The 25,691-nt window shown below is 41.8% G+C and overlaps 4 protein-coding genes across 7 annotated transcripts in view; 3 read left to right on the top strand and 1 right to left on the bottom strand.

The window, feature by feature from the left end:
- syt6b (synaptotagmin VIb) overlaps positions 1–12,590 on the top strand; it is a 45,327-nt gene extending 32,737 nt beyond the window's left edge. For 2 of the 3 annotated variants that reach the window (XM_021568996.3, XM_090205587.1), the window contains exons 2-7: positions 8,234–8,642; positions 9,310–9,886; positions 10,591–10,711; positions 10,984–11,155; positions 11,377–11,527; positions 11,814–12,590. In XM_021568996.3, the coding sequence (XP_021424671.1) occupies positions 8,234–8,642; positions 9,310–9,886; positions 10,591–10,711; positions 10,984–11,155; positions 11,377–11,527; positions 11,814–11,885 (1,502 nt within the window). In that variant the 3' untranslated portion in view covers positions 11,886–12,590. Of the gene's footprint in view, positions 1–8,036; positions 8,076–8,233; positions 8,643–9,309; positions 9,887–10,590; positions 10,712–10,983; positions 11,156–11,376; positions 11,528–11,813 lie in introns of all 3 variants that reach the window. The other variant, XM_090205588.1, reaches the window with a different exon arrangement.
- Positions 12,591–12,657: 67 nt separating this feature from the next.
- On the bottom strand, positions 12,658–18,346 carry olfml3b (olfactomedin-like 3b). The gene is made up of 3 exons (XM_021568997.3): positions 18,130–18,346; positions 15,034–15,319; positions 12,658–13,967 (listed from the first exon to the last, which is right to left on the bottom strand). Exons 1-3 carry the CDS (start codon positions 18,226–18,228, stop codon positions 13,183–13,185), a joined length of 1,170 nt encoding a protein of 389 aa, XP_021424672.2. The 5' UTR covers positions 18,229–18,346; the 3' UTR covers positions 12,658–13,182.
- A 1,153-nt stretch (positions 18,347–19,499) lies between these two features.
- Positions 19,500–21,538, top strand: LOC110493225 (C-X-C chemokine receptor GPR25-like). Its single transcript, XM_021567497.3, has one exon. It carries the CDS (start codon positions 19,822–19,824, stop codon positions 20,932–20,934), a length of 1,113 nt encoding a protein of 370 aa, XP_021423172.1. The 5' UTR covers positions 19,500–19,821; the 3' UTR covers positions 20,935–21,538.
- Positions 21,539–24,281: 2,743 nt separating this feature from the next.
- inavab (innate immunity activator b) overlaps positions 24,282–25,691 on the top strand; it is a 48,371-nt gene continuing 46,961 nt past the window's right edge. For both annotated transcript variants that reach the window (XM_021568999.3, XM_036950254.2), the window contains exon 1: positions 24,282–24,427. The gene's annotated coding sequence lies outside the window, so the exon portion shown is untranslated. The remainder of the gene's footprint in view (positions 24,428–25,691) is intronic.

The raw sequence follows: 25,691 nt of genomic DNA on the forward strand, positions 1-25,691 counted from the left end.
ATTGACTGTGAAATTCCAGCATCTTATTTTAAAGTATGCAGGGATAACCATATGTCCTAAATTCTCTCCACCACGAGGATGTGCTGACTGGTATGTTGGGGGTGGGGAAATTGTCTCCCAAATTCAGGCTCTCATCCCAAACAGCACCCTATTCTCTATCTAGTACACTACTTTTAACCAGGGCCCAAGAAGCGCACTATATAGAGAATAGGGGGCCATTTTGGATACAACACCCTGGTTATGTGCCACAGCAGCAGGCTCAGCACCATCCCTTCTGAAAAACAGAGCTTATTAGACCAAGATTCAGCCGTACATCACCCTTTGTGCTACTTGCTTTATCTCTGCTGCAGGAAAGAGATTCAAGTGTGTGTGAGAGAGGGGAAAAAAATCTTAATCTAACTTCTGAGATTAAGGGCAAACAATAATTTGAGATATCATTTGTTCAGCTGGGTTTATAGAAAAAGAGTCTGGTTATGAGTGGAAGCAATGCTCCCCTGTGGTTCAAATGTAATTTCTGCCCCATTTAATCAGTATCTGGGTCCTCAATAACCCTTTATACTCCTGGGAATTGGTCGATATGGATAGGGCTAAATTGAAATATTTCTTATAGAAGAAATATGAAAAGCATATGCATAATCATGGTAATCAATTGAAAGGGAACAGTTTTGAGATTAAGGGATTTTTTTTATACCGAAGGTGAGGACACAAAAGTTCACCTGACACAGTGCTGAATCCAAACATTACACTGTTGATGTGCATTTTACATTTACTGTACTACTTGCCAAATTTGTTGATAACTAAATCTGAAAATAAACTGGATACATTCATTAACATGATAAGAATATTCCTGGAAAATGTGTTGTAGGTGCAACATAAGAAGAAAAAAAACTACAAGGGTTTGAATGAGAGGACTAACTGGTGTCTCCAAGTGGACACACACCTCTCCAAAGTGTGCACAGTTCCTAAGTCATTTCAATGCACTTTTATGACTCAAAGATGAGTCTTAAACTATAAGGTGCTTTTTTGAGCTCTCCTAGCTGTGCCGTTGAGGAACTAGAGCAAGCACACTTGTAGTTGTTTTGTTTGGAACACAACCCTGCATCCCCACCATCATAAAATTACTGTTGTTGTTAATGCAATCCAAAATCGGTCCATTATAAATCACAAACTGGGTTAAGTGGGCATTATTTGAAAGCTTGTTATATTGCCAACATGACGAGCTAAGTTATAAAATATGATATTACAGTGTTAGGCTTTCACTATGCAATTAAGGGAAACAGATTGTAATTTTGGTTCGCATAGAAAGGAGTTATGAGTGCATACAGGTGCATGTGCCATGGTAAATTTTCTTCACAGTAGACAAACATAGGCTCATTCTGTTCAGAACAACCCAGGATATGTCATCTTGTAATTGTACATGAAACATAGGGATCATAAACGTTGACACTGTAAATTACATGAGTTTAATGATTTGGAAATGTGAAGTGCACATTTGGATTTATGGATGTTTGACTTGTTTGTATGACATCAAAGCAATATGTATAATCCTCTTCATTATACTTTTTTTTTCATTTTCATTTTTTTCCCCCTAACTCGGTAAACAAAATATTTGAACAAGTTTCCCAATTAGCGGGAGAGATGTGGGAACTTCTTGTCGCGCGTGGTGCTTAAGTTCAGAACAACTGTCAGTCAATACCCATACAGCGCTGTGAAGCACAGAGCCTGAGGTCTGAGGTCATTTATAGCATGCTACTGTACAGCCATTGCGTTTCAATATAATATATCAGTACCCAAATCTGCAATTTTCAACCGTATATGAGTGTAAAGAGTTACCCTGGAAATGTTCAATGAAAGGTATGACGTAGATGCAGAAAGTAAACAGCATAGTGCGTACATTTTTGCAACAACTAAGAGCGTTAAAGCGAGAGGCTCAACGTCTCCACTGTCACACTGTGAACAGCGTGAAGCGAACCCGTGCGCAGATGCTGTGCGTGACCGTGTGAGAGCAAAGTCTTGCATCTTGCTCATCTCAACATCTGCGGTGCTGCTCGTGACAACACATCTCGCTGAGACTACCTTTAAATATATAATACATTATCACCTCCATTAGGAAACAAAAACGTTGGCCGACTATTTTATTTACACACCAGTCTCTGTTGCTCCAGAGTAGCTATTTTCTACAGGTTTCCATTTTTTATTTAGGGAACTGTAGCTACAGCTTGTGAATTTCCCAACTTTACTAGAAACCTCATGTATAATTAATGTATTTGATCATGTTTAATTAATTAGACTGGACAGCTGTTTTAAGGAGATAGTAACCTACATTTTAATGCCTCCCCCCATTTTCCAAACAATTGTCTGTGATGCTCCACTCATTAACCCTCTGGGAAATGCAGATAGAGACTGAAACAGTTTTTGTTCATTTCCCATCCTGGCCCCTCTCCAATATGTGTGGCCCGCACCCAGTGCAAGTCCTATGCAAACGCATTTGTAATAATCATAGAAAACAGAGAGCTCCACATTTTGCATTCCAGTGATTTATAACCATCCTAGACTAGGGCCACAGAGAGACAGGGGAGCAGTTATTCTACCTGTGTGGCTCTCTTGGTTTGTGGGGCTGTTCTCTATCTGGAATAAGACTGTAATTACATTTTGCGCATTTGCAAGTCAAACAGTGAACACTTGCACTCTACATGCATGCGCGTGTGTCTTTGTGTGTGTGTATTTTTGTGTATGTAAGAGATAGAGAGAGCGAGAGCAAGAGAGAGATTTTATGGTTTCCATTAGGAAAACGTATTATGCAGCAGCAGCTGGCTTTAAAAAAAAAAAACTTTATTGTACCAGAAGGAGAGGAGAGGAGGAGGTTTACGGGAATCAGGGGTCATATTCCCCATGGTGCTTTTTATTTTAACATGGAACCACGCTTAAACACTCCCAGCACTCCCAAAATACGTTGATTAAGCCATGGATAAAACAAAAGAGAAAAGAGGAAGAGGAGGAGTGGAGGAAGAATGGAGTGTGGTGGAGGAGGGTTGAAAAACACCCTAGCAGTGTGCTCAACAGCTAAAAACGAAATAGTAGAACAAGTCCATCCCCTGTCATTGGAACTGATAAACAGAAACTCTGACCAGGAAGTCAAAAACTTTTTTCCCCCTTCGTTCCTCCCTCCCACTCTCCTTCCACCTCACTCCTCTCCTCTTCCTCCATGCATCATGTGTAATCAAACACATGTAACTCATTACAGGCTTTTATTATTCAGGGATCAAGCTGAATCGTGCCAGTCCAGAGCATGATACCTCTGGACTGGCACGGTTAGCCCAATTTTAGGCTTCTCTCCTTTATGTGAGGACAGACTTGCCAAAACAAATAGCTCCTTAGACTAGGCACTGACTCACAGAATAAGCATTTGATCATTAAGATACATTTTATCTAGAGGCACATTGCTTACAGCACCCAATTACAGTGCAATAGGTTCTAAAAAGAGATCAACTCATTTGTGAATATAAGGTCCTGGTGAAGTTCTCTGTTAAACCACCAGGAGGCAGGCTGACAGACTGCATGTGAGAGACAATTTCATTTTGTATTTATTTATTTCACCTTTGCTTAACCAGGTAGGCCAGTTGAGAACAAGTTCTCATTTACAACTGCAACCTGGCCAAGATAAAGCATAGCAGTGCGACAAAAACAACAACACAGAGTTACACATAAACAAACGTCCATATCAAATCAAATCAAATTGATTTATATAGCCCTTTGTACATCAGCTGATATCTCAAAGTGCTGTACAGAAACCCAGCCTAAAACCCCAAACAGCAAGCAATGCAGGTGTAGAAGCATTGTGGCTAGGAAAAACTCCCTAGAAAGGCCAAAACCTAGGAAGAAACCTAGAGAGGAACCAGGCTATGTGGGGTGGCCAGTCCTCTTCTGGCTGTGCGGGGTGGAGATTACAACAGAACATGGCCAAGATGTTCAAATGTTCATAAATTACCAGCATGGTCAAATAATAATAATCACAGGCAGAACAGTTGAAACTGAAGTAGCAGCACGGCCAGGTGGACTGGGGACAGCAAGGAGTCATCATGCCAGGTAGTCCTGAGGCATGGTCCTAGGGCTCAGGTCCTCCGAGAGAGAGAAAGAAAGAGAGAAAGAGAGAATTAGAGAGAGCATACTTAAATTCACACAGGACACTGGATAGGACAGAACAAGTACTCCAGATATAACAAACTGACCCTAGCCCCCCGACACATAAACTACTGCAGCATAAATACTGGAGGCTGAGACAGGAGGGGTCAGGAGACACTGTGGCCCCATCCGATGATACCCCCGGACAGGGCCAAACAGGAAGAATATAACCCCACCCACTTTGCCAAAGCACAGCCCCCACACCAATAGAGGGATATCTTCAAGCACCAACTTACCATCCTGAGACAAGGCCGAGTATAGCCCACAAAGATCTCCGCCACGGCACAACTCAAGGGGGGCGCCAACCCAGACAGGAAGATCACATCAGGGACTCAACCCACTCAAGTGACGCACCCCTCCTAGGGACGGCATGAAAGAGCACTAGTAAGCCAGTGACTCAGCCCCTGTAATAGGGTTAGAGGCAGAGAATCCCAGTGGAAAGAGGGGAACCGGCCAGGCATAGACAGCAAGGGCGGTTCGTTGCTCCAGAGCCTTTCCGTTCACCTTCACACTCCTGGGCCAGACTACACTCAATCATATGACCTACTGAAGAGATGAGTCTTCAGTAAAGACTTAAAGGTTGAGACCGAGTTTGCGTCTCTAACATGGGTAGGCAGACCATTCCATAAAAATGGAGCTCTATAGGAGAAAGCCCTGCCTCCAGCTGTTTGCCTAGAAACTCCAGGGACAATTAGGAGGCCTGCGTCTTGTGACCGTAGCGTACGTGTAGGTATGTACGGCAGGACCAAATCAGAGAGATAGGTAGGGCTAGCACTGGAGTAATATGATCAAATCTTTTGGTTCTAGTCAGGATTCTAGCAGCCATATTTAGCACTAACTGAAGTTTATTTAGTGCTCTATCCGGGTAGCCGGAAAGTAGAGCATTGCAGTAGTCTAACCTAGAAGTAATAAAAGCATGGATACATTTTTTGCATCATTTTTGGACAGAAAGTTTCTGATCTTTGCAATGTTACGTAGATGGAAAAAAGCTGTCCTTGAAACAGTCTTGATATGTTCGTCAAAAGAGAGATCAGGGTCCAGAGTAACGCCGAGGTCCTTCACAGTTTTATTTGAGACGACTGTACAATCAGTAAGATCAATTGTCAGATTCAACAGAATATCTCTTTGTTTCTTGGGACCTAGAACAAGCATCTCTGTTTTGTCCAAGTTTAAAAGTAGAAAGTTTGCAGCCATCCACTTCCTTATGTCTGAAACACATGCTTCTAGCAAGGGCAAATTTGGGGCTTCACCATGTTTCATTGAAATGTATAGCAGTGTGTCATCTGCATAGCAGTGAAAGTTAACATGATGTTTTCGAATGACATCCCCAAGAGGTAAAATATATAGTGAAAACAATAGTGGTCCTAAAACGGAACCTTGAGGAACACCGAAATTTACAGTTGATTTGTCAGAGGACAAACCATTCACAGAGACAAACTGATATCTTTCCGACAGTTAAGATCTAAACCAGGCCAGAACTTGCCCATGTAGACCAATTTGGGTTTCCAATCTCTCCAAAATAATGTGGTGATCGATGGTATCAAAAGCAGCACTAAGGTCTAGGAGCACAAGGACAGATGCAGAGCCTCGGTCTGATGCCATTAAAAGGTAATTTACCACCTTCACAAGTGCAGTCTCAGTGCTATGATGGGGTCTAAATCCAGACTGAAGCCTTTTGTATACATTGTTTGTCTTCAGGAAGGCAGTGAGTTGCTGCACAACAGCCTTTTCCCAACATTTTGAGATGAATGGAAGATTCGATATAGGCCGATTGTTTTTTATATTTTCTGGGTCAAGGTTTGGCTTTTTCAAGAGAGGCATTATTACTGCCACTTTTAGTGAGTTTGGTAGAGAGAGATAGAGGGCCGTTTATTATGTTCAACATAGGAGGGCCAAGCACAGGAAGCAGCTCTTTCAATAGTTTAGTTGGAATAGGGTCCAGTATGCAGCTTGAAGGTTTAGAGGCCATGATTATTTTCATCATTGTGTCAAGAGATATAGTACTAAAACACTTGAGTGTCTCTCTTGATCCTAGGTCCAGGCAAAGTTGTGCACTCAGGACAACTGAGCTTTGAAGGAATACGCAGATTTAATGAGGAGTCCGTAATTTGCTTTCTAATAATCATGATCTTTTCCTCAAAGAAGTTCATGAATTTATTACTGCTGAAGTGAAAGCCACCCTCTTTTGGGGAATGCTGCTTTTTAGTTAGCATTGCGACAGTATCAAAAATGAATTTCGGATTGTTCTTATTTTCCTCAATAAGTTGTAAAAATAGGATGTTCGAGCAGCAGTAAGGGCTATTCGATACTGCACGGTACTGTCTTTCCAAGCTAGTCGGAAGACTTACAGTTTGGTGTGGCGCCATTTCTGTTCCAATTTTCTGGAAGCTTACTTCAGAGCTCGGGTATTTTCTGTATACCAGGGAGCTAGTTTCTTATGATAAATGTTTTTAGTTTTTAGGGGTGCAACTGTATCTAGGGTATTGCGCAAGGTTAAATTGAGTTCCTCAGTTAGGTGTTTACATACTCATCTCATATGTATATACTGCACTCAATACCATCTACTGTATCTTACCTATGCCGCTCTGTACCATCACTCATTCACATATCTTTATGTACATATTCTTTATCCCCTTACACTTGTGTCTATAAGGTAGCAGTTTTGGAATTGTTAGCTAGATTACTTGTTGGTTATTACTGCATTGTCAGAACTAGAAGCACAAGCATTTCGCTACACTCGCATTAACATCTGCTAACCATGTGTATGTGACAAATAAAATTTGATTTGATTTGATTTGGTTTACTGATTTTTGTCCTCTGACGTCCTTGGGTAGACAGAGGGAGTCTGGAAGGACATCAAGGAATCTTCGTGTTGTCTGTGAATTTATAGCACGAGTTTTGATGTTCCTTGGTTGGGATCTGAGCAGATTATTTGTTGCAATTGCAAATGTAAAAAAATGATGGTCCGATAGTCCAGGATTATGAGGAAAAACATTAAGATCAACAACATTTATTCCATGGGACAAAACTAGGTACAGAGTATGACTGTGACAGTGAGTAGGTCCAGAGACATGTTGGACAAAACCCACTGAGTCGATGATGGCTCCGAAAGCTGTATCTATGTACAGTGTTTGCAAATGTAGAAGAGTAGGGAGGTAAGCAATAAATAGGCCATAGAGGTGAAAATAATTACAATTTAGCATTAATACTGGAGTGATATATATGCAGGTGATGATGTGCAAGTAGAGATACTGGGGTGCAAAAGAGCAGAGGGCAAGTAATAATATGGGGATGAGGAAGTCGGGTGTGCTATTTACAGATTGGCTGTGTACAGGTACAGGTAAACTGCTCTGACAACTGATGCTTAAAGTTAGAGAGGGAGATATGACTCCAGCTTCAGAGATTTTTGCAATTCGTTCCAGTCATTGGCAGCAGAGAACTGGAAGGAAAGGCGGCCAAAGGAAGTGTTGGCTTTGGGGATGACCAGTGTAATATACCTGCTGGAGCGCGTGCTACGGGTGGGTGTTGCTATGGTGACCAGTGAGCTGATTGATGACTATACATCATGCACCGTGCTTACCGACACTCGTCATGATTGTGTTTCTCAATAATCCATTGAAATTAATGCTTTGACATGCCTTAGTTGGTGGTGGCAGCACAGTTGCTCTCGATTTTGAGGGTTTCGAAACACTTTGCTGAGCAGTGCGATGTCTGTAAATGAAACCTTTGCCTTTATCGGATCTCACTCATGCATATTGTATATATCTGCTGTTCCCATTCTAATCCACCGCCCTTCCTCTCCTCTACTCCTCGACCCATCCCTCCCTCCCTCCCCTTCTCCATGGGCCATGCAGAATGACTGCCCCCTGCTCCAACCTCTCCAACCTTCGTGTGTACGTATGTGTGTCTTTCAGAGGGGTTGGGATAAAGCGGAAGTCACATTTTTTGTTGGATCTTGTGTACAATTGGACAATAAAGTAATGTTCTTCTTCTATCTTCTTCTTCCTCTCTCCTCCACCACCCATCCATCTTGCCATCCTTCCCCCTCCAGATCTCTCCTTCAGCCTCCTACTCCTGGTGTTTGTGGCCTGTGGCCTGGGCCTGCTGAGCGTCATCGTCTTTGCCTCCTGGAAGCTGTGCAGGGTGCACTGGCGCACCAAGGACCTCTCCTCCAGTGCCACTGCCCTCGCCCCCCCCTCCTCTGCCTCTGACAGACCCTACGTCAGAGCCTTGCCCGCACACGGCCACAGGCCTAAGCTCGTACACGCACACACGCACACACACGCCATGGCGTCGGACAAGCTGAATCCTTTGGACCCGGCAAGTTTCCTAGAGGCAGCTGTGAAGATCAGCCACACGTCACCTGACATCCCTGCCGAGGTGCAGCTGTCCATGAAGGACCACTTCCTGCGGCGCACGCGTATGTCCAGGCAGACCACCGAGCCCAACTCCTCCAATAGGTCAGGCTTCGGGAGAAAGTTGCTTCGGGACACAGACTTAGGTTACGTCCTAAATGGCACCCTATTCCCCACATAGTGCACTCCTTTTGACCAGAGCCATATTGGCCCTAGTCAAAAGTAGTGCATAGGGTGCCACTTGAAAGGCATCCCTGGTATCAGCTTATCAGTGCTTCCTCAAAACTGACCTTAGATCAGTTTGTAAGGGCCTCCTACAATAGGTTGCACCAGGGCTCCACTGAGCCTCAGTGTTTATGTCCAGGACATGTATTAGTATTGAGGTAATAGTATGTGTTATGTCAGGAAGGGGCTATTTAAAGTGTCATAGAGGTAAAGATCATTATGCATATTATATTTATACCTGTAACATATTCATTTGTGACATTTAAGATGAGATACATAGAACATCAATGAGATTGTCAGTTTACTGCCCCTATCGCCATGGAGCTCCTATTGAGCTAAATAAGAGAACTCTAAATCATCTAATATCAGAGAGAAAATGCAATTCCATTTTCTCTAAATTGGAAACTGACAACAGTATTCAGCAGGGGGCATAGATTTCCCAGGCATGCATATGTTACTGGAATTATTCCACTGCTGAAATTGTTCTACAGTGTGTAAATTGTCCAAGAAAATTATTCAACTGGCAAAAATGGCTCCTTGTCTCTAGGCACAGCTCCTTCAAGAAGCACCTCCCCCGACAAATGCACCATGTCACCAGCCTTGACCGAGGCAGCGACTTCCCCTATTCAGAGGACCAATCCACCAGCCTAGCCAGTTTGGGCCGCATCCAGCCAGAGCTCTACAAACAGAGCCCACTGGAGGCCGACGAGTCCTCCAAGAACTGCGCCGCCGCCAAGACCTGTGGTAAGATCAACTTCTCCCTCAAGTACGACTACGAGTCTGAGGCTCTCCTCGTCAACATCCTCAAGGCCTTCGACCTGCCCGCCAAGGACTTATGTGGCAGCTCCGACCCCTACGTCAAAATCTACCTCCTGCCTGACCGCAAGCGCAAGTTCCAGACCCGCGTCCATCGCAAGACGCTCAACCCCATGTTTGATGAGTCCTTCCAGTTCACCGTGCCCTACGAGGAGCTGGGCAGCAGGAAGCTGCACCTGAGCGTATTTGACTTTGACCGCTTCTCCCGCCACGACATGATCGGAGAGGTCATTCTGGAGAATCTGTTTGAGGTGTCGGACCTCTCCCGTGAGATGGCCATCTGGAAGGATATTCAGTACGCCACCTCTGTAAGTCAATCAACGAATCAAATAGATGTATTTTATGAAGCTCTGGCCTATACCCCAAAGAGCAAGCAAAGCAGAAGTGAAAGCACAGTGTAAGTCCAGATAGCCTTTTGGATCTGTCATTGGATTCTTCACAAGTTTGAATGAGCTTGCATGTTGGAAGTGCTATATTATCTGGTTAGCATTTTTGGGACTATTCCATTGGTTCCATTGTGTCAGGCAAGCTCTAAAGTATTTTAAAGAGATGGTCCTAATAAGCTGTAGCAAGGAATCACCTCAATGGTGCTCTAATGAGCTACTGTAATGATTTGATCCCATGTGTGAGTCACAAGTGTTCAAGAATAGGAGACCAGGCAGGGGATGTGGGGTCAATGCCCCCTTGTACTGCCTAACTTCCATCCTCATTCACATTATAGATTAAATGGGAATTAAATTGTACATTTGCTACAGTATAGTACTACAAAGGTATAGTTCAGCAATTTAACATATTTAGATATTTGTTTCCTTACCTTGAATGCAGTCTATGGACAAGGAGTGACACCAATCAACACTTTGGTTTTGTACAGAGAATGCTTTCAAGGTAACGAAACAAATATCTAAATATGTCAAATCATTCAACTGTCCCTTTAACAATATTAGTGGCATTGTAATGTGTGATAACTGTTTCCTTCTGTTCTGATGTGTTTTGTCTGTGGACATGAACACAGGAGAGTGTAGACCTGGGGGAGATCATGTTCTCTCTCTGTTACCTGCCGACCGCAGGCCGACTCACCATGACCGTCATCAAGTGCAGGAACCTCAAGGCCATGGACATCACAGGATACTCAGGTACAGTTCAGTCAATGGGTTCACATTTAAAGGTTTTGTGCTTGTTTCACCTTAAACGCTGTTGCCTACTCTTCTAACCATTGACCAGGCTATACCTCTGGTAAAAGATTTACAAGAAAAAAAACGTAATCTGGTTTGGTAATGCGTCTCGCCGGACTTAGCTAAATTAAATATTACATAATGTACAGTCAAATCAGCTTGATCCATTCAGTAGCTAAGCACTCTGTCATTTTTAAATAAATCAAATACTATTTTGTCTTGTTTATTGGCAGACCCATATGTCAAGGTCTCCCTGGAGTGTGACGGACGGCGCTTGAAAAAGAAGAAAACCACCATCAAGAGGAACACTTTGAACCCCACCTATAACGAAGCTATCATCTTCGACATCCCCCCTGAGAACATGGACCAAGTCAGCCTGCACATATCCGTCATGGACTATGACTTGTATGCAATACTCAATATCATTTGTGACGCAATGCATGTCAATATTATCAAGAATAATGACTAAGTTATTGTTACTGATATGTTTGTTCAACCATCCCCTAACTCTGAGAGACCTACTAATACTGTCAGTTCTGCTAATTGTAGAAGCGAAAATGTGAAGTTACATTATACCAGATGTGGCTGAAGAGTTAATGGGTGCATTTTGCCTTTTTTCTCCTTAGGGTGGGACACAATGAAATCATAGGTGTAAACAGAGTGGGCAGTCATGCAGAGGGACTGGGCAGAGACCACTGGAACGAGATGTTAGCCTATCCACGCAAGCCCATCGCTCACTGGCACTCTCTACTGGAGGCAAGCAAGTCTCAGAAAGAGGTATTATTACTCACAAAGACACAAAGAAAAACACCCTGCTGACTTTCAATTCTGTGTGTATAGCTGCTTTATTGAGGAAAGTTCCACTTGCAACGACTGAGTTGAATGCATTGACTGTAAGTCATTCTGGATAAGAGCATATGCTAAATGACCAAAATATAAATGTATGTACCCCCTTTTATCTATGTAGGATTTCTGATGGTAGGTACACTCCTAACAGTGACAGCAATGTTCATGCTGGTGCACTTCGGAATGACTAATCTTTCCATGTGAAATGTCTCCTCAGTGGAAAACCCGCACTGCAAGTTTTGACAGCCAAGGCTCTTGCCCTTCTCCAAGACTCCTGTCTAGTCCATGAGGGAGGAGCTAGAGTTTATACTCCACGACTCTACAAAGCCTGCCCTGTAGCAAGGCCTGAAATATGGAGTGTCTCAGACCCAGACCCACACATGTTGTGCCTCAGAATATGTAAAGTGCAGTAAATTGCTCTGGAATGACATTATCTCGCCATCACACACCCACACACATACACAAACACATTTATCTTGTGCCCTCTTGGACAGCCACTTTGTCATGGTACGTATAGCCTAGTGTATACTGGGTCTGGTGGGATCATTGTTATTGCAACAATAGTTTTGCAGTTGAGCTCAGCCTGGTTTGGTTATACACCTGAGGTTAACATCTTTGTATATATGTAATGCCCTTTGATACTGACATCAATAATAGCACTGTATTTAGAATCACATATTTATGATATTATCAACATGTCTATCCCCCTGAATTTACTTTTCTGTTTCAATTGTTACCTGTGAAGTGTTTGCCAATAGTCTCTTGTTCAGGCAATGTCATGTACTTTGTTGAGGGAGTTGGCTTGACCTTTGACCCCTTTGCCTCATTAGCCTTGTGATAAGTGCTTGAATCAATGACTTTCCTCTGTTTTTTCCAAGCAATTTAGAGTATCTTTCCACTTTTGTATTGAACATGTGTATTTGTAACATAACTGTTTCCTTGTATTTTAAAGAAGTGATAATAAAGTTGTCGATTCTGGTTCTAACATTCCAAATCGAGTGTCGATATGCTGTATGTTCCTCTTTTACTGTAACAACATAGAAGAAAAATAAGCTACACACTTTCATGCAAGTATTTGTTTTATTCAACAGAAAGGCATAGCCAGGAAAAAAGGTAAAAATGTGTGGTTTTCAGAAGTGCTAAACTGAGAGATATTCAGAAAACATACATATCATACAGCTGCTTGTATTTACTTCAGAGTCTCCATTCCACACCCTCCTAGATCTTTCTTGATGATCCTAGAAATGTTTCACATCAAGCAATACCTACAGCAAATGGATGCTTTTATATCACTGAACTGTTTTGCTGTCAGTAATCAACACAGGAAATACAATATTACCTTCAGAACAGTGCTGCAAAACCTTGTGCCGAAGTTGAACAAACCATGTTAGTAATTTTCATACCTTTGGACATATCTATGTTATTGATCGTTGCTCCAGGGAAGATAAAAGTTTAAAACATTCCACTGAATATGACAGTCTGAAATATGTTTTATTTTTCGCCTACACAGACATTTCTGGGCTTTTATTCGGGTATAGATGAGCGAAATCTCAAACCCACCTCAACACTATAAGGGCCTGCTGAGCTCATACCTCCAGTTTCTTCTTCATGGCCAGTTTGTAGAGGATCTGGTAGCCGTCATCCCAGGCGTAGATCAGCTGCTCCAGCGGGTTGTACTTGAGGCTGGAGTGAGAGCCGTAGCGCTTGGGAAAGTACACTAGAGGTGCATCGTCATTGGTTACCATATCACTGACGTCAAAGACGCACTGGACGCGTGAGCGGCTGGGCAGCGCGGTGTTGTAGACCACATACACCGTGCCGCAGATGATGAAGGCGGCCTCTGCGTTCTCTCGCGGGCACGGCGTGTCCCACATCTGCTCGATGTCCAGCGTGTTGGCATCCATCTTGGCCAGTGAGATGTGCCTCTCAGTCTCCTTGGTGGCATAGATGGCCCAGAGGCCCTCCTCATCTGCGGCCAGGTCAATGACTGTCTCCGGAGTCAGGCTGTACACGGGGACATGGTCCTGGACGGGGAACACAGCGCTGTCTGCCACCGAGCCATTCTGCAGGTTGTACTTGATCAGCCGAAGCTCCTTGCCTTCCTTCACGTAGTAGGCGTGGTTGTTGTAGACAGTGTGGCCGCTGCCTCGCCAAGGAGATGGAAGCTTCACGGTCTTGGCCATGGACGTGCCTTGGGAGATGGTGAAGTCCCGGATGGAGCCAAACTCATAGATGGTGTCCTCGTCTGTGCCGTTGAAGATGTAGACTTTGCCCGAACTACTGCCCACATCTTTGGTCCACATGCCCTTTGGGCCTCCAACTCGCTTCAAAATCTTCATGGCTTTGATGCTAGAGATCATGTCCCTGCAGTCTGGAAGAGAGACGATAGATTCATGAGTTGGGCTAAAACCATGTTTTTTTACATGGTAGTCAACATTACACAGCAGGTTCAGTGTAATTACAATATACACATTGTTACCATTCTTACAACTGTGATACCATATTGATAAAGTTCAACCAAAAGTAATACTGAGGGACTAGGTAAAGTTGAAAGGATAGTACCATTTCTTATAGTACATTTTTTTGTGAAGTTTTAGCTTTTACGTGTTCAACCTGATTTTGTCAGAACATGCACCCCGAGTAGGCAACAGCACTCAGCTGTGTGTGGCAACATGTATAAGGATCACCGGCAATTCAGAGTCACTGGCTATTCATCCGGCTGGAGTGCAACTAAGAGAAAATATTACAATTAAAGTGGTGCATAATTTAGAGTATGCTGTTTGAATAAGCATTGCATCTTCAGTCTGTCCTAGATCTACATATTCCATCAGCATGCTCTCACATCTCAGTACATGTACCTCCCATTTCCTAAACCTCAACAACCAAGTGTAAACAAACTATTTCCTAAATTGACTGCATTCAGATTGCTTTCTCTATGCAAATAAAACGAACCATACTGTTTTAGAGCAGAGCAAAAAGTGTTAAGCACAACATTGAATGAAATCCACTTAAACTCTTTAATAATGGCCTCTGAGGGAAGAATAATATGAGGGAATATATATTTTCTAACCTACTTACATAACAGTACAATGGCTAAGACATTGTGGCCTTCTCTATCTCTGCTCAACATCTAGAAGATCTGTTCAGGAAACAAGGCCTCACATTACCCCTACTGCTGAGTTTACTTCATTTGTCCTCTCCGTTGGCCTATGCTATGATCCTCTTAGTAAGTAATCATTTGTACTACATGTGTGTCTGTCCTCCCAATATGTCATCAGGTCTACAGTACATGTCAGGGAAGGGCTATGTAACTAACCACTGTTCTATTCTGCCTCTTCCCAGCAGGCCTTTACTATGATCCTCACAGGCAGTAACCACCATGTGAACTACTTGTTTCTTTATCCCCCCAGTATGTCACCACATCTGCCACGTCTCACCTGTGGCCTTGGCGTACTTGAACTTGTTCTTCTCCTTCACCACAGTCACCTGCTGCTCCACCAGCTTGTCGTCCACGTCCACGCAGGGCTGCGCCCCATTCTGTGTCTCCAGGTAGTCCATCTCGCGCTCCACGCGGTCCACGCGCGTCCCCACACTGTCTAGATCCGTCCTCAGCGTCTCCTTGTCCTTGTCAAGGGTCTCAATCTGGGCAACCATCTGCTGCTTGAACTCCCGCAGCTCTGTGGCGTAGCGGTTCGTCTGCTCGTGCCATAGCGAGATACGGTCCTGGTGGGAGAGGTGAGAAGAAGACAGTTAGAGCAGGTAGTGTAGAAGTAGTCCTGGGTTCTGTCTCTATTTCACAGGATGAATTAAAACCCTGTTCTCTGGTGCCACTGCCACAGTCATCACCAGTGTGGCGTCAGGCTCCACATGGATGTCTCCTCTCTCCCTTACTGTTCCTTCTAAGCCTGGAACCTCTGGCCATCGCATTACAGGAAGACAGAGACATTAAGTTAAGTGCAGGTTGAGGATCAGCTTTTCTGAGTGACCTTGACTAGATTTGCACTCCAGTAAATGCAAGGGATGTATCAGCACGCAGGGGGTAATCTCAGCTAGGAGGGATTGAGAGTGCAGAAAGGTCAGGAATAGGGTTGTATACAAGAGCCATTGGTGTGGCTAGGAACTAGGAAAAGACAGCTACAAATGCCACAGAAAGGGACAACCGGTGGATATAACACACTATGTGACAGGTTTGAAGTGGTATGCAGCAATATTTTTCATAAAAAAATATTCAAAGCCCACAGTAGACTGAATTATCACCTGATAAATTATTTCAAGCAGACGGCTGCAGGACTGATTAAGGAGTCTCACTAAGGGAGATCCAATGCCAATATGAACTGAGTAATGACATTTACAGACACTAGTCTACAGTACACTCTTAGAAAAAAAAGTTCCAAAAGGGTTCTATGGCTGTCCCCATAGCAGAACCCTTTTTGGTTCCAGGTAGAATGCTTTTTGGTTTCAGGTAGAACCCTTTTGGGTTCCAAGTAGAACCCTCTGTGGAAAGGGTTCTACCCGGAAACAAAAAGGGTTATTCAACTGGTTCTCCTATTCTTATGGGAACAGACAAAGAACCATTTTAGGTTCTAGACAGCCCCTTTTTTTTCTAAGCGTGTATATTCCACAACCCAGCCTTCCTTCCTGCTACCATGTCCCAAGGATTTAGGGAATGGGAAGAGAGAGGGCTTTGTAGAGTCTCTCAACTTTTCAAAGGCTCAATTCTTAAATAATTTCAAGAAATCCACGAGGAATTCATTATATTCTAAACTAATTGTTATTGGTACCTTAAGTAAGGCAATTCATTGTTAAAAAAGGATTGTTCCAAAAAATGACAGATAAGATGATTGAATTACTTTATCAAGAGGAAAGCATTGGGCCCGTTTCAAACTTTTATCACAATATCCTTAACATGCAAACAGTATCTTTAGATAATCTTAGGAACCCATGGCAGGGTGAATTACAGGTGCAGATATCAGAGGAGAGTTGGGGGAATATATGGAAAACACTATATAAAGCTGCTACATGTCACCGAACAAGGGAGTTTTAATTCAAAGGACAATATTGTTTTTTATGAGCCCTGATAAACTTAATAAAATAAACAAAGGAATATGGGAAATATCCACCCTTTGGGGCTGCAGGAAGCCTAGTGGTTAGAGCGTTGGGCCAGTAACCGGAAGGTTGCTCGATCAAATCTCTGAGCTGACAAGGTATAAATCTGTCTGCCCCTGAACAAGGCAGTTAACCCACTGTTCCTAGGCCGTCATTGTAAATAAGTATTTGTTCTTAACTGATTAAAAAATAAAACATTTAAAAATACATATCTGCAACATGTTGGAGGCAGTGTGGACAAATAGGTAGTTCCTCACATATATTTAGGAACATCCAGTCTCTTTGGTCTGAAATTCTCCATGTTATACAGGACATCATAGGGATTATTATTCAACCAGACCCATGTCATCTCCTACTAGGTATTGTTCCTGTGGATGCACTCCACTCCTCTCCACTTAAATTGATAGATTATCTTTTAGCAGCAGCAAGGGAATGCGTAAGAAAACGCAACACCCTTAAAAGATATGTGGATAGGTCTCATGCGGGAACTTGTTGACATGGAGATGATAAAATCAATCTTGCAACAAGTTCCGGACGTATCTTATTGAGTCATTTCTGGGGCTTTGTTTGCTTGTTTCTATTATTTTTCTGATGTGGCTTTATCCAAATTGTATTCTTATTCTCTTGAAATGTTTGCTCTATACAACCAAAAATGTACCCTTAACATGTGAATCTCATTACGCTTCTTTGTGAAGACCGCAAAGATATGTTGTGTATCTATTGTACAAGTTCTTGATGTGCTCTTGAATAAAAATGAATGCATCTAAAAAAAGGATTCTCACTAAAACCACGTTAACACTTTTGTACCATAAACCTGAATTGGAAAGTATTGAATGCTCTTTCTCAGAACGACTCACTGGCTGGAAATGATCCGAGAGGTTTCTCTGAGTACAGTCGCTCAAAATAACTTGTTAGGGAGGTATTTATGCAGGTATTTATTTATGCAGAGTCAGAACACATATAGACAGAGACCAACTACTTTCCATGTGAATAAGAATACTAGAAAGCAAGATGGAGAATGGGATATGGGTACACATAGCAGTGGAGCTGTTTTATTGTACAACAACAACTTGAAGCGAGCCAGTTGGTCAGTCCTTTGCAGAGTCCAACATTCTAATAACTCCATGTACAAGGCTAATATATATATATATTTTTTTATATAAATCAGAACACTACAGAAGTGACCTGCATACAAGATCTTCAAACATCTATTCCCATTTGCTTCTATTTTGGGCGGAAACAAATGTATTTAAAGCATGAAATCTATACTTTCTGGGTGCAGCAGCAAATACAGTCAGTCAATCTTTTTTTCCTCAGAATCTCCACATCTGCATCCCATTGAAGGTTTCCCAGATCCCCAGAGAGTTTCCTTTCAGACTTATTCTGGAGCCCAGGGTCTGACTGGGAGCAGAAGAACAGTCTCTTACCTCAATGGCTAGCAGACGCCGCTCCAGGTAGTCCATCAGGGCTTGATGCTGGGCGTTAGCCAGGCAGGTCAAAGTGACAAGGATGAGAAAAACCCTCATTTTGTGGGAGGACAGGTCACCCTTTTCCTTGTGTGCGTGTCGACGGGAGGAGAGTGTGCGAGGAGGGGCCAACTTTACGGTGTCCCTAACTTGACTGGAATGTTTTAATAAACACTCAGGGAGGGAGGAGTTTTGAACATCTGGTACTGCTGGAAACACACAGACTCTCTCGCCATTTCCTTTTTTCTTTCTCCCAACCTAATCATTGTTGTCCACTGATTGCTAAATACCACATTAGTGATGTTTATAGGTTCATTTTCTATGTTTTGTAGAGATTGAAATACATTGAAATGTATGATTGTTGACTCGTATCACACTAAAATGCAATATTAAGAAGACAAGTTAAGGCAAAAATTATGTTTGCACAGCTGTCACTCTTGATTAGAATAGAATATTGTATATTTTCTCTCCTATTAGTATTTTATTTCATTTTAAGAAAACTCTTCAGCATTGATGGGAAGAAAATTCTGATGCAATGCCAAGAGTGGAGGAAAATCTTTTTGTCAAATGGAAGATACTTTATCCCCTCGTATTTTTATTGGAACACTAACCTTCCCTTACATAACCAACATTCAACTAGCTCAGGTCAGGCTTAACATTTTGTCATCCCCCCCCCCCCCCCTTTCCTTTAAAATAGTATTATAAAATTAGTTTCACTATGTTCTATAACTGTTCAATGATGATTTGCATTTCTGACAAAGAGACAATTGTTCATAATTGTTCAAAGACTATTGTCAGTCAAAAGGAAACGTGGTTGTTAAATCAAGCCATCATTCCAGTTATGGTTTTCACAGCCTATGAGCAGATTAAGTTCCCATCAAGTTCACATTACAGTAAGTTTTATCGTCAAGTATAATATGACTCATCTGATGAGAAGTCTGATTTATTCATGTGCACGGTCATTGGGTCTGGCAAGTACCATTTTGATATTCTAAAGCAAGTATTTTCTCATAATGCAAGTACAACAGTTTAGTGTTTGCTGTTTTCACACGTGACACACGAGAGACTGTATGAATAGTCTATAGTTGATGTTCAATGTCATGTCTAGGTTCAATTTAATGATTGAAATGACTAATTCACTCAGTGGATTTGTTTTGTAATATGTACAAGATCATAATTCCAGCAGGCCTACCTACATCAGCCCCGTGAATACCATAACCACATCCTGCCCCTTTCAAATGTTTTTATTGTTTCATCTGCTACTAGAAGTCAGTCTTAAGCTGTTTTTGAATATTTTGTTCAAGTGCATTACCCAGATTGTATATGTACTTTTTCTTTTGATATGTTTTTATGTTTCTTCTTGCTGTACTTTTTGCCTGCATGTCTAAAGTGTTTCTATTTGAACTGATATGCAAATATACTATATTATAAAAATCCTCATTAGAAATAGTTGTAGTAATTTCTGTCAGAATATGCCAGATAGAGAAGTAGAAAACATGCCAATGGTGCTAGAGATGACAGAAGAAAATAGGACCTGGCAGTTTGTCTGTGGTTTTTAAGAACGTGACGCAAGATAGTTTGTCTAGAAGTATTGAGCTTGCCAGCCAGACACACAAAGCGCAAGCAGCTGAGAGACTTAACTTTGATCACAAAATGGAGACGTATGACACCAACAGGTACTTCTACAGCGATGACATGCTGTACAATGTCAGCTACGATCTAACCTACCTTGGGGAGCGCTCCAGCTCCAGTCTTCCCTATTCTCACATCTACCTGCCACTGCTGTATTTCCTCATGTTTTTCACAGGCTTCCTGGGCAACCTCTTTGTGATCACAGTCATGGGCAGCCGGGGGAAGAGAGGTGGCCGTCTGGTGGATACGTTTGTGGTTAACCTGGCACTTGCGGACCTGGTGTTTGTCCTCACCCTCCCTCTGTGGGCCGTCTCGTCCAGTCAGGAGGGACACTGGCCTTTCGGCAACCTTCTCTGCAAGCTGAGCAGCTACATTGTTGCCGTCAACCGCTTCTCCAACATCTTCTTCCTGACCTGCATGAGCGTGGACCGCTACCTGGCCGTGGTGGGACTCATGGACTCCCGCTTTCTCCGCAGCAGCCAGTGTGTGCGTCTCAACTGCGCCGTGGTCTGGCTGCTGTCCCTGGCTCTAGGTACCCCCTCCCTGGTGTACCGTAGCATGTATACTCCCAACGGCAAACTCTTCTGTCTGGAGGATGAAGAGTCATCCTTCTTCCTGGGTCTGAGCCTGACCATGGTCTTCCTGACCTTCGCCCTGCCGGTGCTCATCATCATCCTCTGCTACGGTTCTATCCTGGCCCACCTGCGCCAACACTGTGTTTCTGCTGGCAACCCTCGCGCAGAAGCCCGACGCCGCCACTCTCTCAAGATGGTCTTCACCATAATCGTGGCCTTTGTGGTGTCTTGGCTTCCCTTCAACATCTTCAAGACCATCCTCATTGGTTTCAGGCTGTCTAGGGCCGATCTGAGCATTGAGACACAGTCTGTCTTGAGTCAGGGCCTCACCCTCTCCTGCTGCTTGGCCTTCCTCAACAGCTGCATAAACCCAGCCATCTACCTGTTCCTGGACCACCACTTCAGAGGGCAGGCGGAGAACCAGTTCCTGAGCTGCGTGGGAAAGCTTGGGCTACACCAAGGCTATGCCTCGTCCACTGACTTCTACAACGGTACCTCAGAGAGCTGCGGCACAACAGCCTCCAGAACTCGTCTCCAGCCACTTGACCAGAATGTCTGATAGCAGGGTTCTGCACCTTTTACAGCCTCTTTGCGGTCCGAAACGCTAAAGGTTGAGGTGAATCATTTTGTGTTATGATTTTAGGTGTTATGTAATTCAAGCTCAGTGAAAGCATTCTCTGAAATATATTTTGTGTATATTATAGCTTCTCAAAATAAGTTATATTTTACATATCATAATTGCATATTTGATTATCATTGATATTTGAATTTAGGTTTTATTTATTCGCACCAAAGAAAATATTTGAAAGACGAAACAGTACAGATAAAAAACTGGTCAAAACAGTGTGCAAGTGAGGTTGATTAATTTAGCTTTCGTTTTTTTTTTTACGACCAAATTAAATAGGATGGTCTTTTTATGTCTAAATATTTTGTATATGAATAATTCATGAGTAGCCTGGTTATTACGATTGTTGACATTCTTAAATTCATAGTAATATTAAATTGCAATTTGTTAACAGTAACGTTAATTTGTTAATGGTTCCTTTTTGCTGCGTGAAATTCATTACAACAATATTCAAAATGGTTGTCTATGTTCATGGCATTAGTAAGATTACATTTAATGTATTATAAAACATGTATAATAAACAGTTTTTTGTAATAAATGAAGTGTTCATATAATTGGCAATTATTTCAGATACTTTTTTCCAAACAATGTCATAGTTTACTAAGTATTTTTGCAGTGTGTACGTTTTACATTAAAGGAACACAAGGATGAAAATAAAGTTAAAAGATTTTAGGTATATATTAAGCATATTGAAATAAAGCATAATAAGTAAGTAATGTATAACATTTCCTCATAACCAGTTCCAATAGTTATAGTATTGAAATTGTTATTTTTAACATAGCTTCACAATTCATAGCTTTTATAGGCATTAAATGTTCACATTACTAACTGACATATTGAGAAGGAGAAACACTTCTCAGTTTATTTCTCATGTCACTGTAACTTAATAAAAACAGACTTACCAATCAAAATTGATCCAGAAGCTCAACAATGTTTTTATCTGCTTCCTCAAAATGATTGGACTTTCATTCAAAACAGTAGCAAAATGTTATCTGCAACCAGATAACATTCACTGCAATTGACAAAACAGATTCTACCGTGAATGATACAAAATAAAACTTTATTAAGACAAGTGCTTTTTCGGAAATTTGTTGGCTGATTACATGACTTGAAAGTTCAAATGTTCATTCATGCCCACATGCTTTTCAGTTTCTTTTGCACTATGAATCACCCAGTTACAAAAGGGCTTGAGAAACTTGGGTTAGATACCAGTCTGTGGGAACCTACAGCACAACTGTACTTCAGCCAACTAGTTCCCTTTCAGAACTTTTAGTGTGGAAAACCCTGACCTGACCTTCTGTTCCTCTTATTCAGAAAGATGGAAGCCTGTTGAAGTGGACAATGAACTTCACAGTTTAATGCTTGAAGTCATGTCATTTTTCAAGTCACTGAAACCTAAGGTATTACAAAGTATCAAGACACTGAAAACTAAGTTATTTCAATTACATTAATTGGAACACTCACGGTAAATCGAAACGCTTTACATTGCGAAAATAACAAGATCTCAAAATGAATCTCATCACTAATGATTTTGCCTAGCAGATTCCTTATCTTTCGATGAAGATAAGGATGAGGCTTCCATATCAATTGTTTATTTTAGAAAACTCATCTCACATTATAGTGACAGTTGTTTTATCTGCAGGGGAGAAATTGAGGGCCTCACCACGGACATGCTGAGGGCCTCACCGTTGGGACATTATATTCTCTGTCAATCACGGCACTGAAATAAGACGCAACATCCTTGACCCTTTAAACTCACTGCCAGGCACCGCTGTAGGTGAAGGGTGGGAGGCATCAGTCAGTTTCCGTTTGTGCTCTCTACACGAGCAGTGATGAGAACAAACATTGTGTCGTTTTCTCATGGCCTTATCTGTACCCTGTTGGCGCCTGGTGTACACTCAGTTGCTCACTATGAGAATGGTTGTGAAACCTGTTTGAGTTAACCTTACTGGAGGTTGACGTTTGATGCGTAATCATCAGGCCTAGGTGGTCCTTCAACAAGACCATTGCAAACTGAACATCTGATGTTTGATAGATGATACCCAGATAGACGTTTTAGCCTACGACTCAATGGCAGTAGTGCAGAGGATGTGTTTACTTAAATTCTGTGGGCAGAGTAAACCAAAAGAAGAGAAAATAAACTTGATCTAGCTTAGGGAGAGTGCAGATGGTGAGAAAACAGCCAGCACCTCAAAACAGTGATCACATGGCAGTGGCAGCCTGTGGTTTTGTAGCATTTCCTTCACTGTAATGTGTATTTATTTTATTTCACCTTTATTTAACCAGGTAGGCCAGTTGAGAACAAGTTCTCAATTACAACTACGACCTGGCCAAGATAAAGCAAAGCAGTGCGACAAAAACAACAACACAGAGTTACACAGAAACAAACGTACAGTCAATAACACAATGGACAAATCTATGTACAGTGTGTGCAAATGTAGAAGAGTAGGGAGGTAAGGCAATTAAAAGCCATAGAGGCTAAATAATTACAATTTAGCATTAACACTGGAGTGATAGATGTGCAGATGATGATGTGCACGTAGAGATACTGGGGTGCAAAAGAGCAAGAGGATAAACAACAAAATGGGGATGAGGTAGTCGGGTGTGCTATTTACAGATTGGCTGTGTAGTCGAGTGTGCTATTTACAGATTGGCTGTGTACAGGTACAGTGATCGGTAAACTGAATGAATTGGGTGGATATTGGATATTTGGAAGCACATTACATGTTGATATAAAGTAATCAATGAGCTTTACCAAACTGCAAAAAGTAATAAGTAATGCACTCCTGACACCTAGCGTTTGTAGGCTACAGTAGGCATTCTGGTTTAATGCACACACTCACTCACTCACTCACTCACTGGGGCTTTAAGCAGTCCACACTCAGTTCATCACCGTACATTTGTGGGTATAACTTTACCACATAGTCGCCACTCTATTCTATATATTTTGAATATATGTGAAACCAACTGCTGGCATTAATTACACTGAGGATCTGATCACTGTCGGTAAATTGCACTTTGATGCGATTGAGAGTCGAAGTTCTTAAGAAAAAAATCCAAAGGAATGGGATATCCCAATAGTTTGGAGATTTGGGGGTGCTTTAAGTTTTTTTTTTAACTTCTTCTTGTATATTAATTTGGTATTTTAAAACTATTAAATTATATTAAAATACAATTTTATTAAAGCATATCCGTTGTAGGGGAGATAGTTTAACTTATGCAAAAGACAGTAAACTCACTCAAAGTTTCGCCCCTACTTTCGGGGATTTATACCATGGCCCATTCCCGTTGCGACGTCCCTCTTCAGAGTACGTAAGAAGCAATACTTCTACAACTTCTGGAAAACGTGGATGAATGTTGATATGGACATGCAAATAAATTGTACTACGCCCTACACAATTGGATATTTGACATTTTGCATAAGAAGGTATGGTTGCTACTTTCCTTTTCGAAGTAAACAAACAACTTTACCATCGCATTAAACAATGTGTTTTTTTTTTACGAGAGTAGCGCAAGTTTTAGCCATAGCACAATGCTAGACCAAGTTCAGCAGACCTTGACTATAATAATGATGCAAAATTATTGTAAGCGTTTTCATAATATCCTTTACTTTGTATGCAATAATGTATAGGCCAAAATTTCCTTGCAGTAGTGTTTTTGTTTTATTTGTACTTTACCACTGCCTAACTTCAACTTTTGTTAAGCCACTGGAAAAATTAAGTGTTTACACTTGAATCAAAAGTGAAAAGTTATGGACAGAATACTTTCTTACTTAGGTGGTTCCGTGAAGATAACTTTGCAGATGAATGAATGAATGAATAATTGAATGGTAAATGTTAATCTTCCATGGAACGTTGTCATGGAGGATATAGTAGGGCAATTCCACCGTAACAGAGTGACGCCGATACTCCGATTTTTTTCCCCTTTAAAGGCCCAGTGCAGTCAAAATTGTGTGTTCCTTGTGACTTTTTGTTGTATTTGTATCATATTGTACAACAGCTGATGTAACGAACACTGTAAACGTGGAAATTGTTTTATCAGTAGCTAGGTTTCCATCCAATGGGTAACAGATTTTCATGTGAATATTCTAAAATCAGCATAAAGAAAACATGTTAATTTTCCAAACTGACTTGTTGCGATTAAAATCAGTATGATGACAATGCACACAATGTACTTTTTCGCATACGTTTTCATGTACTGAATACAAAACTTACGTTCAATGTGATACCATCGCATTTTCAACTCTACGAATAGTTTTGTCAAGCTGTTGCGTTAAATAGCAAATGTGCCTACACTGGTCTTGTATAACAAAAATATCTCCTTATCACAGACCTTATTTTCGGCCAAAAACGTTATTCATTTTCTCCTATAGGCTTTGTCCAACGAACCATGGCGGGGTAGTGCATACAAAGACTCCATTACTATTGCTCTCTCTAACTGGGCCCAAAATCTGTCTTCTCCAGCAGGTGGCGTTTAAAAAAAAAAAAATTGCTCACCAAGCAAGGAGTTTTTGGTTGGAGGACAATGTGTGTAGCGTTTGGAGAACAAAAAATATATATACAGGCGTATTTGATCAAAAATAAGTTGCATAATGATTACGTTGTTATGACTGTACTGATATAAGTAGGACACGTGACATCCCGGTAACTTTGAGAAAAACACTTCATATCGGAGTCGTCACTAGTTACCAC

The sequence above is a fragment of the Oncorhynchus mykiss genome, chromosome 17, assembly GCF_057628025.1.
Source record: "Oncorhynchus mykiss isolate SJ-2025 chromosome 17, ASM5762802v1, whole genome shotgun sequence".
Lineage (NCBI taxonomy): Eukaryota > Metazoa > Chordata > Actinopteri > Salmoniformes > Salmonidae > Oncorhynchus > Oncorhynchus mykiss.